The sequence below is a fragment of the Phodopus roborovskii genome, unplaced genomic scaffold (genome assembly GCF_943737965.1).
Source record: "Phodopus roborovskii unplaced genomic scaffold, PHOROB, whole genome shotgun sequence".
NCBI lineage: Eukaryota > Metazoa > Chordata > Mammalia > Rodentia > Cricetidae > Phodopus > Phodopus roborovskii.
The window spans coordinates 43,428,841-43,442,214 of NW_026126433.1; the positions used below are offsets into that span (position 1 = coordinate 43,428,841).

The window sequence follows — 13,374 nt, forward strand, 5'->3', positions numbered from 1 at the left end:
TATCCTTCTATGAGTGAGTATATACCTTGTTTGTCTTTCTGTGACTGGGTTACCTCACTTAGGATGGTTTCTTCTAGTTCTATCCATTTGCCTCCAAATATCAAGATTCCATTTTTTCCCCCTTCTGAGTAGTTCTCCATGATGCAAATGTACCACATTTTCTTTATCCATTCTTCAGTTGAGGGTCATCTAGGCTGCTTTCAGATTCTGGACAAATAATGCTGCTATGAATATAGTTAAACAGATGTCCTTGTTGTATGAATGTGCATCCTTTGGGTATATGCCTAAGAGTGGAATTGCTGGATCTTGAGGTAGACTTGTTCCCATTTTCATGAGGAACTGCCATACTGATTTCCAAAGTTGTCTGTACAAGTTTGTACTCCCACCTGCAATGGAGGAGCATTCCCCATTCTCCACATCCTCTCCAGCATAAACCAGCTCATTTTTAATTGAGTTATTTGTTTTGCTGACATGTAGTTTTAAAAATTTCTTTGTTTGTTCTAGGCACTAATCTTCTATCAGATGTACATGTGGCTAAACTTTTCTGTTCTGTTGATTGCCTCTCTACTTGATTGGCTTCTCAAGTTCCCACTCGTTGGTGGTTGGTTTGATTCCCTCTGCTGTCAGAGTCCTACTAAGGCCTGTAGCTGTGCCTGTAAGTTAAAGTGTTCTCCTGATGTTTTCCTATAGCATAATCACATCTTTTTCTGAGGCCCTTGACTCATCTACAGTTGAGTTTTTTTTTCAGGGTGAGAGATAAAGATAGTTTCATCTTTTGCATATTAGAATTCATGTTTCCAAGCATCTTTTGCTGAAGATGCTATCTTTATATCATTGTATAGTTTTGGGAAATTTTTGTTAAAGATCATGTAATTATAGTTACGTGTTTTATATCTGGATCTTTTACTCTATTCCGTTGATCTGTGTGTCTATTTCTGTGACAGCACAATGCTTCTTTTTTTATTACTATAGGACTGATATGAAAGAGCTTAAAGGGGAATACTGGGAACTAAAGGCTTAAGTGGGGATGAAGTAGGCAGTGGGAAAATGAAGAATAGGAATGTGTTAGCTTAAACTAAGAATATGTGAAGATGTCTTATGAAATATTTGTAAACTATTTAGAGTATAGAAAAATAAGCAAACAAACTAACTAACTAATCCAAAAACTAGCCAGGGAAGTCATAGGCCCTAGGGGGAGAGCCTATGATGTTATATTTTCTAAATGGTCATGTTGTCAAATTCTCTTCTAAATATTTATGATTATATAGATTTGTGCTGCTATCACCCTTGGTCAAAGAAGCTTCTTATTACAGTGGGTAATGGTTAATGAAAAGTCATAACTTCAAAATGCCAAGGAAAAGCAACTGTGAGTGCTCAGTCACAGATGGAACATTTATGTCATTCATCACCAAGCTTAGGACACAGGGCACATTATAAGAGAGGAGGGTGGAAAGAATGTAGGTGCTGGAAGATGGGGGAGAGGCTGGCTTTTTATCATGACATGGCTGTTACATACATGTACTCAAAGCAGCTGTGTTACCCACACAAGACCTTCACAAGATCAAGAGAGTTAAAAAGTGCATCATGGAGGGAGCTCCTGATGCCATGCCTGATGCTAATGCCAGTTTTTGTCTCCTGATAAATGGAGAATTACTTTTCATTGGTGCAGATATCTGTGGTTATATGTGGCTGCCAATGCTTCAGCGGATGGCCCTGTTCACAAACCTGTATGGGAAGCTCTCATGGACTTAGAAGATTTTACAAAAGGATATTAAGCTAGGAGGGACATGTAGATATGTTGGGGGAAAGAGCCTGGGGAATCCTGGATGGGGGGAATAGGAGATAGATATTTCTAAGAGACACTGTGTATTTATATGAAAATTTCAACAAATATATTCCTTATTCTATTTCTGGAATTTGGAAGTGCTTTTCTTGAATATCACATATTTATTTGAAAATGTCTAATGTGGAACAAAAGCAAGATTTTTAAATGATTATTGAGATAAGATCTGAACATCCCTGGTACACAAAAGGATTCAAAAGGATTTTTGGAGCACATTACCCATTGAGGGATACTCCCTTAATCTAGAGGCAGGAGGGAGGGCCTAGTCCCTACTCCAAATGACTTGACAGATTTTGATGGTCCCCCCTGGAAGGTATCACCCTGCCTGTGGAGTGTGTGTGTGGGGGGATGGGATGCAAGGGTGGTCAGGGGGCATGGGAGGGAGGGAGAGAGAACTTGGATCGATATGTAAAATAAGGAAAAAAAAAAAGGTCTGAACATCCCACTACAGAACAGATTATCCACATCAGAACTGTGAGGTTATTTAATACAACAAAGAAACAGTTCTTTTTCTTCAGAATAGATCCATTGAGAAATCTTTCCACACTTCTACATATGGCACATTTGACTAGTTTGTCCCCTGACCTGTAAATAACACAGTTCAGTAGAGGAGTGTTGAAAGTGTAGGTAACTTGGAGAAGATCTTCTTGAAGCAAGCAATAGAGGCATATCCATGATTGTCAAAGTTTAGAGTGAGCAGAGAGGGACTGGTGACAAAGGCCTTCATCCAGCTATTAGCTGGACAATCTTGGAGATAGTGGAAAGGAAGAGGACATTGGAGATGATGTCCATACCCATAGGGATCATATCACAAATAAGCTGCCAGTAAAAATTATTTCCTACCAACAGTAGTGTCGACACAGGAGAGTTTCATGTCAGAGAAGATGTCATGGCAGCAACAATCAACTACCTTAAAAGGTAAAATATGGGTATCACCTGGACAGATTCCACCATAATAATTGCAGGCTCCATTTTTTTAAGGGGGGCACATAATCTTGATGATGACTGTCTCTCACGGGTTTGCAGGAAGCTACACAGCAGTTTTAACATCTCTGTGAACAAGAAGTAGCTGGAGGAGGCTAAATTAACAAAGAAGGCTGGCTCTGGGATACCAGGCTAGTGAGCAGCCGAGGAAGAACCACCACTATGTACCCTGTCTCTGACCTAGCCAGCATGTTCACAAGTACATGGAGATATGGGAGTGATGGTCAGAAATAGAGTTGTCATAATGATAGCATAGTATTATGAGTGGGGGTTGAGTATACATGAGCAGAAAACACTGGCATTCACAGAGTCAAAAAAAGTTCCAGGAAAACAACAAAAACCTCTGCCAGGCTGTGAGGTTTCTTCTTTGTCATTCTTCAGTTGCTGTGTCATCATAACATGGATTCTAGGGTAGCGTTGGAGAAATGGGAAGAGAAGGAGAGGAGTGGGGAGAAGAGGAGGAAGCTCAAGAGAAGTGAGGAGGCAAGAGAAAGGGAAGGAAAAGAGAAGAAGAGGAAGAAAGGCGGTAAGAGCCTTTGTGGTCACATGTGTCATGTCCTCCCCACCATCTGTCTTGCTCTTTTCTTATCTCCCCTTTAGTCCCTGGTCCTCCTAAGCACTACCCTGTGAGACTGCTACATATCTGTTCTGAGGACATACTGTTATATTATTGTGGGTGGATAAACTTTTATTTTCCTGTATGAAAGCCACAGGAGTCCTGTCTCACTCCACCACAGATTTGCCCCATTTCTGTCCTGGGGAAAATATGAGCAGCTGGGACAACAACAACAGGCTGAGTTAGACTCATGGGTGGATAGCTTTGCTTAAGAGACACTTCTAGCAGTGCTATATTGAGGACAGAGTTAATCCAAGGGAGAGCTGACCTTCAGGAACACAGTAGGAGCGAAGATGTGGTATTTATTCTTCCAGCCAGAATGGTTTAGGTAAGACGAATCACAGGCAAATATCACTCTATTGTGAAAGTGTCCACAGGGACTTGAGGGTTTGGGGCAAGTAACTAAGAGAGAAGGGAAACTGCTGGGAAGAAGTGGGAGGCTCTGCAATACCATCAGACTATTAGACCTTCAATAAAGCCAGGGGTGAAAGGCACACTAACATTTCTCTTAGGAGAAGGAAGTTGAAGAATAAAGAGATATAATTTGATTTTACGTTGCTAAATAATCCCTCCCAAGGGTCTGAAGCCTTCATTTAATGCTGTTACAAGCATGGCCTTCAGTTTGAGGCATTTGGAAGGTGGAGAGAATTGAATCGTGGTTTGGTATAAGAAAAAGGCTTCACATGGTGGGGAGTGAAATCGTGGATAAGGTAGAAAAGGAACCCATTTTCCTTCCTTCTCTCTTGTGTCACACACAATATTTTGTAGAACTTAGTTGAGGGGCTCTGAGATTGCCATCATATATCAAGTGGTGGTTTCAGGTCATTTTACTTAAAAAAAAAATCAAGAAAGCATTAGCTGTCACCATATTCAGGTAACCGCCACTAGGAATCTAGGAAATGATCTAGATGTCTGGGAGTCTAGAAATCTCTGTGCATTAGAAAAAACTCCATCTTAGAAAATAAGGAGCCACATACTTCAGGTAGAGATGAGTGTGACACTTACAGATGAATTCATTTACACTGAAAGATTACTGTGATGATAGCGTCCTCCTAAGCATCTGAGAAGAATTCCAGCATGAGCTTTTTCCTTATTTTGTTCTATATCTGGGGGATTTTCAGAGTCCTACATACAGCAAGTGTCTCACTTTTAATCTGTCTCTTGTACAGTGCTCAATTAAAAACAAACATGAAGGAGCTCATAGCTCAGATGGTAAACACAAAGGACTTTCACTGTTCTGGAAGTGACAGGGATGATGGTGAAGAAATGGGGAGTATGAGATGTGGGGGCAAATCACTCATTTCTCTCTGGCCCTCTTAGAGGTCTGTAAAGGAGAACTAAGGAAGCAAGGAGAACCAGAGGGAAAGGGGAAGAGGTCAGAAAGGGCTCAGAGTTAAAGACAGCTTAGCTCCACCTTGGAGGTTGGCTGCTTTCAGTCTCAGTGGTTGGAACACCTGTCATTGAACATAATGACTGTGTTCTCAGGGTCCCTCCCACCCCCACTGACTGCTATTCCAGTCCTCCCAGCCAGAAGTGAGTGTGGGTGAGCAGAGTAGCTGCAGCCCTTCTACCGCCCAAGACTGGACCCTGTCTGTGGCTGAGCCTGCGGGTGTTTCTGTGTAAGGAGCACCCCGGCAGATAATCTCAAAAGCACAATGTAGCACAGAAAGGAGCTTTCAAAATGATTTATACATTCCAGAAGGATAAAAACCCTGTGGGAGAGTGAGAACACTGAAATGTGCTCCATGCATCAAAATCTTAGCCATGAAGGCAGTGTTCCTTCCAGAGACGGAAGCAAGAGAAAGCAAAGAGGGGAAGCATAGTGCAGAGTGAAAAGGAAATGCAGGAAGACATTCTTAGAGACGCCATGGACCTTCCAAAACATTTCAATCTTTATAAATCAAATTGGTGCCTAGAGGGAGAATCTTTTTTTTTTTAAGTTAAAATATACAAGGTAGATTAAGTCTTTGTAATTAAGCATTGTGAAAGAATAGTGAAATTAAAATAGAAAAGTATCAATGTTCACCTCTCTTCCTCTTCCATGTTTTTCTCCCTTCTTTTTAAGTAAAAGGAGCCAGGGCCTACTTTACAAGAAGAGGACAAAGACAAGGGTGGCCTGTGCTTGGTGCGGAAGACTCCCAAGAGCTGAACAATCTGCCCCACTTGAGTATATGGAATATGTCTGTGCTCTTTTCTGGCTTTGGAAATTATCAAACAATTGTGATTTATTTCTGAAATCTTGCTGCAATGCCAGGTAAATATGATTGTCTTTTTTTTTTTTTTTTTTTTTTTTTTTTTTTTTTTTTGGTTGTTGTTGTTAAAACAAGTCACATCATTCTGGTACTTTTCAGCCTGATGACATTAGTAGGTTACTTACATCCCCATACATTGCTAGTAAAGGCATATGTGAGCAGTTGATACAGCCATAGGATCCAAAAGGTGACAAAATAGCTGAGATAGGTTCCAGCCATGCATGCTTTTGCCTTTAGAGGAACCACACTGTAACCTCTGTGATTAGGAACAGTCTCCCACCCTTTCCAAGGACCACGTCTCCTATCTAGATCCTCTTTTCTGGGTTAACTTTCCAAGGGATTTACTGCACTTGGGTCTACACTGAGTCAGAATGCAACTACCCACTTATACCTTAACCACCTCCGTATGGGAGTCTCTTAGAATTTCTCATGCTGATGTTAGAAAAGAATGGCCATCACAAAAACTAAATAGAAACCCTGGAGTCCAAGCTCATTTTTTTTGTCTTATTCACTTATTTTTATTTTTAAGTATTTTGCATATAAGTGTATGAATATGTGTACATGCATGCGTGTGTGTGTGTGTGTGTGTGTGTGTGTGTGTGTGTGTGTGTGTGTGTGTGTATGGAGGCCAGAGACTGGCAATGCATTTCTTCTTCAATTGCTGTCTATGCTACATTTTGAGATATGGTGTTTTAGTCAACATGGCACTTGGTAGTTTACCTAAACTATCTGGCTGCAGAGTACCAGGGATCTGTCTGTTTCTGCCTTCCCAGTGCTGGTATTACAATCACATGCTTTCCTACTTAGCTTATATATGGGTGCTGGGGATCCAAACCCAACTCCCAAAGTTTGAGCAGCAAGTACTTTGCCAACTGAGTCTTCTGCTCAGTCCCTGACATACAAATTTAGGTTACTGTATAAGTTTATCATGCATTTAGCCATGTCCTATAAAGACTAAATGTGAATCTTTAATATCTTCCCTGTCTTGTTTTTTTTGACTGGTCTTATACATGTATTCTTTCCAGACAACACAGAGTTTAACAAATACTTAAAAAAAATCTTCCATGTTCTCTAAATATAATTACACTTGATTTTCTCTCACACTCACCAAATACCCCTTTTATCTCTATTCAAACTAAGTCTGAGCTAAGGTATATTTCAAGTCAAAGAGACCTTCTTACTTTAGCTTTAGATATCCCCACATAATTTCCCTTTGAAACCATAGAGCACTAAATGCAATGCCTCTTCTCTAGAAAATCATTCTTAGAGACGCCATGGACCTTCCAAAACATTTCAATCTTTATAAATCAAATTGGTGCCTAGAGACAGAATCTTTTTTTTTTTTTTTTAAGTTAAAATATACAAGGTAGATTAAGTCTTTGTAATTAAGCATTGTGAAAGAATAGTGAAATTAAAATAGAAAAGTATCAATGTTCACCTCTCTTCGTCTTCCATGTTTTTCTCCCTTCTTTTTAAGTAAAAGGAGCCAGGGCCTACTTTACAAGAAGAGGACAAAGATAAGGGTGGCCTGTGCTTGGTGCGGAAGACTCCCAAGAGCTGAACAATCTGCCCCACTTGAGTATATGGAATATGTCTGTGCTCTTTTCTGGTTTTGGAAATTATCAAACAATTGTGATTTATTTCTGAAACTACTTTGATAAAAAGTCAGTTCTGGAACCTGGAAAATTCTTTTACCTGCTCTTCTGAAGACACATAAATAAAAATCATGTCCTTACTCGTACAACAAAGAGACTAAAAAGCTTATCAAGATTAGGCCCCTCATGGCAAAACTATGTATCTCTTGTTCCCTAAGCCTCACAATTTTAAAGACAAGAATGGGGAAGAGTCGATTATCAAGGCAATTTTGAAATGAATAGATCATTACTTTCCTTGATTATTGTGACCTTCAAATATTTATATATTCCTTATAGATTCCAAATCACTCAAGTCATCTCCTCTGTGATGTTTTTATTGTACTTGAGGAAAATGTTCATAATCAATTATCAGACATTCTATTCCTATATTAAATATAATACTTATATGCAATTGTCCTTTTGTTTTAAAAACTATTTTGAGATTAATATAATGACATTATTTTGCTCTTCTATATCCTCCTATATAATTATTCTTGCTCTTCATAGTCTCTGTTATCATTAGTTGTTCTTACATACTATCTATCTATTGATCTATCTATTTATACACACACACACACACACACACATTCCTAAATACAAAAATTCAATATGCACAATCTGTTCGTAGGTTTTCAGGGCTGATAATTTGGTATTCGATAACTAATTGATGTGCTTTTCCTTGGGGAAGACTATTTCTCCCATTTTCAGCATTCCTTAGTTTCTTGTGGCTCTTTGTGTTTGGTTGAGGACTCATGACATGTCCTACTTCTACACTGGCATGCCCAGTGATGTCATTCTTTTTCAGGTCATGTTTAAGCAGCCAGGTTGAGATTTCATGAATGTACTACTGAAATTCTTAGGAAATATATCACAGCAAATTTACCATTCCTCTGGCTCTTAGAATCTTTTTGTCTTCCTTTCTAGAAAATTACCTAGGGTTAGTAAAGGAGAAGGACCTACAATTACAACTTTACTAAGCCAGCATAATATTCCTAATACAGTTTAAATATGCTTTGTCTATACCCAGAGATAACTGTAGCTCTGACTCCACATCAAGAAAACGTCTCTATGCAACACATGGAGACTATTACAAAAAAACCACAACCGATCAAATTTTGGAGTTGTGGACCTAGTCCCAATAGATACATCTACAATGCCCATACCTAAGAGTTAGGTGTCTAGTACCAGGCATTATTTTCTTCTTGTTGAAGGTGGGACTTAAGTTCAATTAGAGAGCTGTTGATATGAATGCCACAATTGTACTGTTAGGGTTATTGTGTTATTCTGGTCATTGTGGTTCATATGGGTAGGACTATTGGTTGCTTCCACCTTTAGAAACTTGCATGGAACATTTTGGTACCATGAAAATTAGTTTGCAGAAAAGAGACACAGGTAATGTATAGCTCAGGGGCCTCTGGCTCTCTCTTTGAAGTGCATGATGTCTTCAACATTGACTTCTACCCATGGGAAGGACAACCAATGGTAATAGCAATAGACTATAATGTCTTGAGAGTGTTTTAGACAAACCTGACAAACAATTAAAAAAAGGGCTTCTTGTGCTTGCTGTTTGAATTTTTGTTAGATGGTTTTGGACTCTTAGAGTGACAAATTTTCTTTAGTCCTGAATGAGTAATTAATAATATAAACTAGATAATAATATAGTAATAACTACATAATTTCACATACAAGAATTGACAAAGGAGATGATTAAGAATCTGTGATGCTTATATTCCTCAGCCAAAACATGGTGTGACAGACTATAGGGAAGGGAAAGAACTTGTTTAGAGAGAGGTGCTGCTTTGAGTTGTTGCTTGATGGAGTCATGGGTCATGTACATGGTTTCTTGAGAAGGTGGTTATTGGTCTTTCAGGCTCTTTCATTTCAGGCTTAGTGAAACAGTTCCCATGGAAACACAAAGCTGCAAAAATCTCCTTGGTATTCCAAGACTCACAGAATTTGAGAAGGCCAGGGCCATTGTAGAAGCAGGGAAGTATTGTCTTAAGTAAGATCATCATGGACTCCTAGAATTTACAAGACTGAAGGATGTATAAGTATTTCTTTTGGATGAAGTTTGGGCCATGTAATAGAAAAAACTGATACATCATCATCTTGGATTCTATATAAAAAAAATCATTCTAAGAGGCAGGAATTTTATGTGCAAGAAATTGGGTCCAAACTGTATTCTAACAGACACAAATACAGTTACAAAACAATAGATGAGAATAAATGATATTGCTATCTCATGTGAAGTTGAGGGGAACAGGAGTACATCACTCAGAAGAGGAGCCTGAAGATGTGAAGGATGGCTTATGGCACAGACTGATTATTGTTAGAAGGGATCCATACTTAGACAACACAGACTTACTAGAATATAACCTCCAAAAAAGGCAAATGCCATGATTATTTCACCAGTATAACATTCCCAGTAGCTGGCATCATGCTTGGGATGGAATTGTGGCTCAATAAATACTGAAAAAAAAATGGATGCTATTATTCAATGTCCTGGGTTCATTCCTGAAATTTGTTTCATGTTACTTGCAGAGGGGATGCTAAACAAAACCAACCTACTATGGAGATGCAATGTGTCTGCATGCTTTTGATGGAAATACCAATTATTCAAGAATAGATAGTAATTATTTGTACATGTCTATTGAAAGGTTTCTCTCTGTATCCATGTGTGTATAGAGTATATAAATGTGCGTGTGTGTGTGTGTGTGTGTGTGTGTGTGTGTGTGTGTGTGTGTAGAAAAAGAAAGATGTTGTGTCCTTCTCTGACATTCTCTGCTACATCCCTTTGAGACAGGATTTCTAACTGAACCTGGAACTCACCATTTTTTTTTTTTGATGAACTAACTGACCAATGAGTTCTAGTGTTCTTTTGTCTCTACCTCTCAGGTCTATGTGGCAATATCTGGCTTTTGATGTGGGTGTTGAGGATCTGAACTCAGGTCCTCATGCTTGCTCAGTCAGTACTTTTTTCTGGGGAACCACCTCAGAAGCCCTAGAAAAATTTCTTAACATTAAAGAACCATAAAACAAACCTGAACTTATAATATGGATGTTGAAGTCAGCCATCAGAGGTGCTTTCTCCACAGCAGCTAGGAACTAATACAGGCACCCATACCTGGATGATTGCAGCGAGTGAGAGACCTCAGAACATTCATATCCTAAATGGGATGGCTTCATCAAATTCCTCCCCTAAGGGGTCAGGGAACTATTATATAAGAGTCAGTGGGTATAAAGAGCACCAAGGAAACAAGGCCTTCCAGTCACTGGGACTGAAACAAATATGAACTCTCAGAGACTGTAGTAACATGCACAAGACCCGCACAGGTTCAAGCCAGATGAGGTTCAAGAACTGAGAGGAGAAAGTAGACATAAGTTTCCTTCCTTCCTAACTAGGGAGCTATCTCCAACTGACAACTTCTTACAAAGGAAAAATCAGTTTTCACCAGTGGAGTCACAGGTATATAAAGGACACTTACAAGGCCCCAGTGCCTAGCAGTAGAGGCCAACATAAAATGAACTAATGGTGTTTTTTTAGATTTTCATCTCATATTGTTTTGGTTGACAATTTTTTATGTTATTTATCTTTGCTTGTACAGTATGGTTTCCAATTTTGTGATTTTATAATTGTGTGTGTGTGAGGGGGGGGGGAGAGAGATCAATCATGTTTTTCTTTGTACAAAATGATCTCCGTTTCTTTCTTTTTTTAAAAAATTAATGCATGTTATAGATTTAATCAGTTTTTTTCTTTTTTTAAATTTAAATTTAAAATAAGTTTGTTTTAAATGTCAATCCCAGTCCCTGACCCTCTTTTCCTCCCTTATCACCCCCACCAAATCCCAGCCCATCCCCTTTTTTTGCTCCCCAGAGAGGGTGAGGCCTTCCATGGGGAATCTTAAAAGTCTCACATCATTTGGAGCAGGGCCTATGCCCTCCCCCATGTATCTAGGCTGAGAGAGTATCCCTCTATGTGGAATAGGCTCCAAAAGTCCATTCATATACTAGGGATAAATACTGATCCATTACCAGAGGCCCTATAGACTGCCTAGTTGTCCTAGCTAACATCCACATTCAGGGGGTCTGAGTCAGTCCTATGCTGGTTTCTCAGCTATCAGACTTGAAATTCATGAGCTCCCCCTAGTTCAGGTCAGCAGTTTCTGTGGGTTTCTCCAGCCTGGTCTTGACCCCTTTGCTCATCACTCCTACATTTCTGCAATTGGAGTCCAGGAGTTTGGCTCAGTGTTTAGCTGTGGGTGTTTGCTTCTGCCTTCATCAGCTACCTAGATGAAGGCTCTAGGATGGCATATAAGGCAGTCATCAATCTCATTATCGGGGAAGGGCATTTAAGGTAGCCTCTCCACTATTGCCTAGATTGTTAGTTGATGACACCAACTGATCTCAATTTTTATACATGTTTAGTTTTCATTCTTCTCCTGGATTTCCCATCTCATTATTTGTTGTCAAGTTCTCAGCTGTTATTTACCTATATTATAGTTGTGTTCCTTGAGCAATATCAGGCTTTTTATATTGACTTGTGTTTGGATAAACAAATGGAAGAATTTCTACTGCAATTTTATACATATTTTGAGTTATTATTAAATTGGTTACCAGTAGCTTATAAGTATTACCATTTTCCTCTTTTAAAATTTGTGATCACCTCCTATTTTATAACTCAATTGTTCTAGATATTGAAACATCAATTATCAAAAGGAGTAGATCTAAAAGAAAGCATTTGAAATTATGTCAAGTGGCAAAAATGCAGGCAGAACTGGATAATATTTTTATTGGGGAGATAAGTAGATAGGAAGTTCACAAGGAAGAAAAGGCTGCAGATTCAGGATTAAGTATTGAGTTGTGCTGACTTGACCTCTTGGACATTAGTCATTTCATTTTCATGAGGTTTTGTTCTAAGATCTTAATGCCACACACGGGGCCTAATGACTGCATAGTCATGCATTTCATAATTCAGAGCCTGCCAATCCAGAATGTTAGGCTCAAGAGGGGAACCTTGGTATACAGATTTAATTTCTTCTGTGGTTAGCACATAGTCCCACATGTTCAAATCCCCAATCTCTCCTACAAAGGACTGGGACTTTTCAAAACCTCCTTCAAAGTAATCCTGCTCCTGTCCTATGACAATACTGGGTTGGGATTTCACAGTGTATCCCTTCTGCAGACCCTTTTTAACCCAAGGTTTCCCATTGACCCAAAATTCAGCAATGCCAGAAGAGGACTCCCAACTGGTACAGAAATGCACAGGAGAAGCAAATTCTTCTACCCCACTGACTGTGGCTCCCACATTTCCAATGTACAGTCCGTATTCTCCAATTTTTTCCTTATAAACTAGCAGCTCATTGTTTCCATCATTGGTATTGTAGGAGAAAAGACTATGAGGGCGAGAAAGGTCAGTATAGGCTCGAAAACACAGTGTAAAGTTCTCCAGAGGTTTGTCCAGATGTGGAATCAGCTTCACATAATCGGTGTCAGATTCTCTGGGGAACACAAATACCTTTCCTGTGAGGTCTGTTAGATAAAGTAAGACATATAGTGAGTTTCAACAAATTTAGAGAAACAAAGTCGACTTCTCTACCTGCCTGTAGCCTAAATTTCTTACCTGTCTGAGCAAAAGCTTCTGAAAGAAGGCAGACAAGGATAGACACTCCAAGCAGAAACAGCAGCTTGTTCATGGTCTCGGTCCAGGGCTATGACAGCAGCAGCAGCTTGAGTAGGAGACAGACAGGTGGCTGCCCACTACACTCTTAAGGTTCCAAGCATTCAGGTTTTATTTGTGCCTTTGATGATGTTGAGGGGTGGAGATCAGCCTTTCTAGGTTCAACCTTTTTTTCTGCCAATGATCACAGCTGTTGTTGGAAAAGGAATGCTGATTCCCCTAGGTGGGGAATCAATGGAAGTTATTCATTGGACACAAGTTAATGCTAAAACTCTAATCCCTGTGACCCAGATTTTACTTCTGGGAACAGGGGTGCTGCAGAACTACAAGGTCATACAGATAGAATGAGGGGCCAGATTGGCAACGTG

At 39.4% G+C, this 13,374-nt stretch overlaps 1 protein-coding gene across 1 annotated transcript; it reads right to left on the reverse strand.

Annotated features, from left to right (window-relative positions):
- Positions 1–12,092: 12,092 nt before the first annotated feature.
- Positions 12,093–13,118, reverse strand: Apcs (amyloid P component, serum). Its single transcript, XM_051186326.1, has 2 exons — positions 12,950–13,118; positions 12,093–12,858 (listed from the first exon to the last, which is right to left on the reverse strand). Exons 1-2 carry the CDS (start codon positions 13,020–13,022, stop codon positions 12,251–12,253), a joined length of 681 nt encoding a protein of 226 aa, XP_051042283.1. The 5' UTR covers positions 13,023–13,118; the 3' UTR covers positions 12,093–12,250.
- Between the last annotated feature and the right edge of the window lie 256 nt (positions 13,119–13,374).

Coding starts and splice junctions, on each gene's coding strand:
- Apcs (XM_051186326.1), bottom strand. CDS start 13,022: ATGAACAAGCTGCTGTTTCTGCTTGGAGTGTCTATCCTTGTCTGCCTT. Junction 12,859..12,949: donor AGAAGCTTTTGCTCAGACAG/GTAAGAAATTTA, acceptor TTTATCTAACAG/ACCTCACAGGAAAGGTATTT.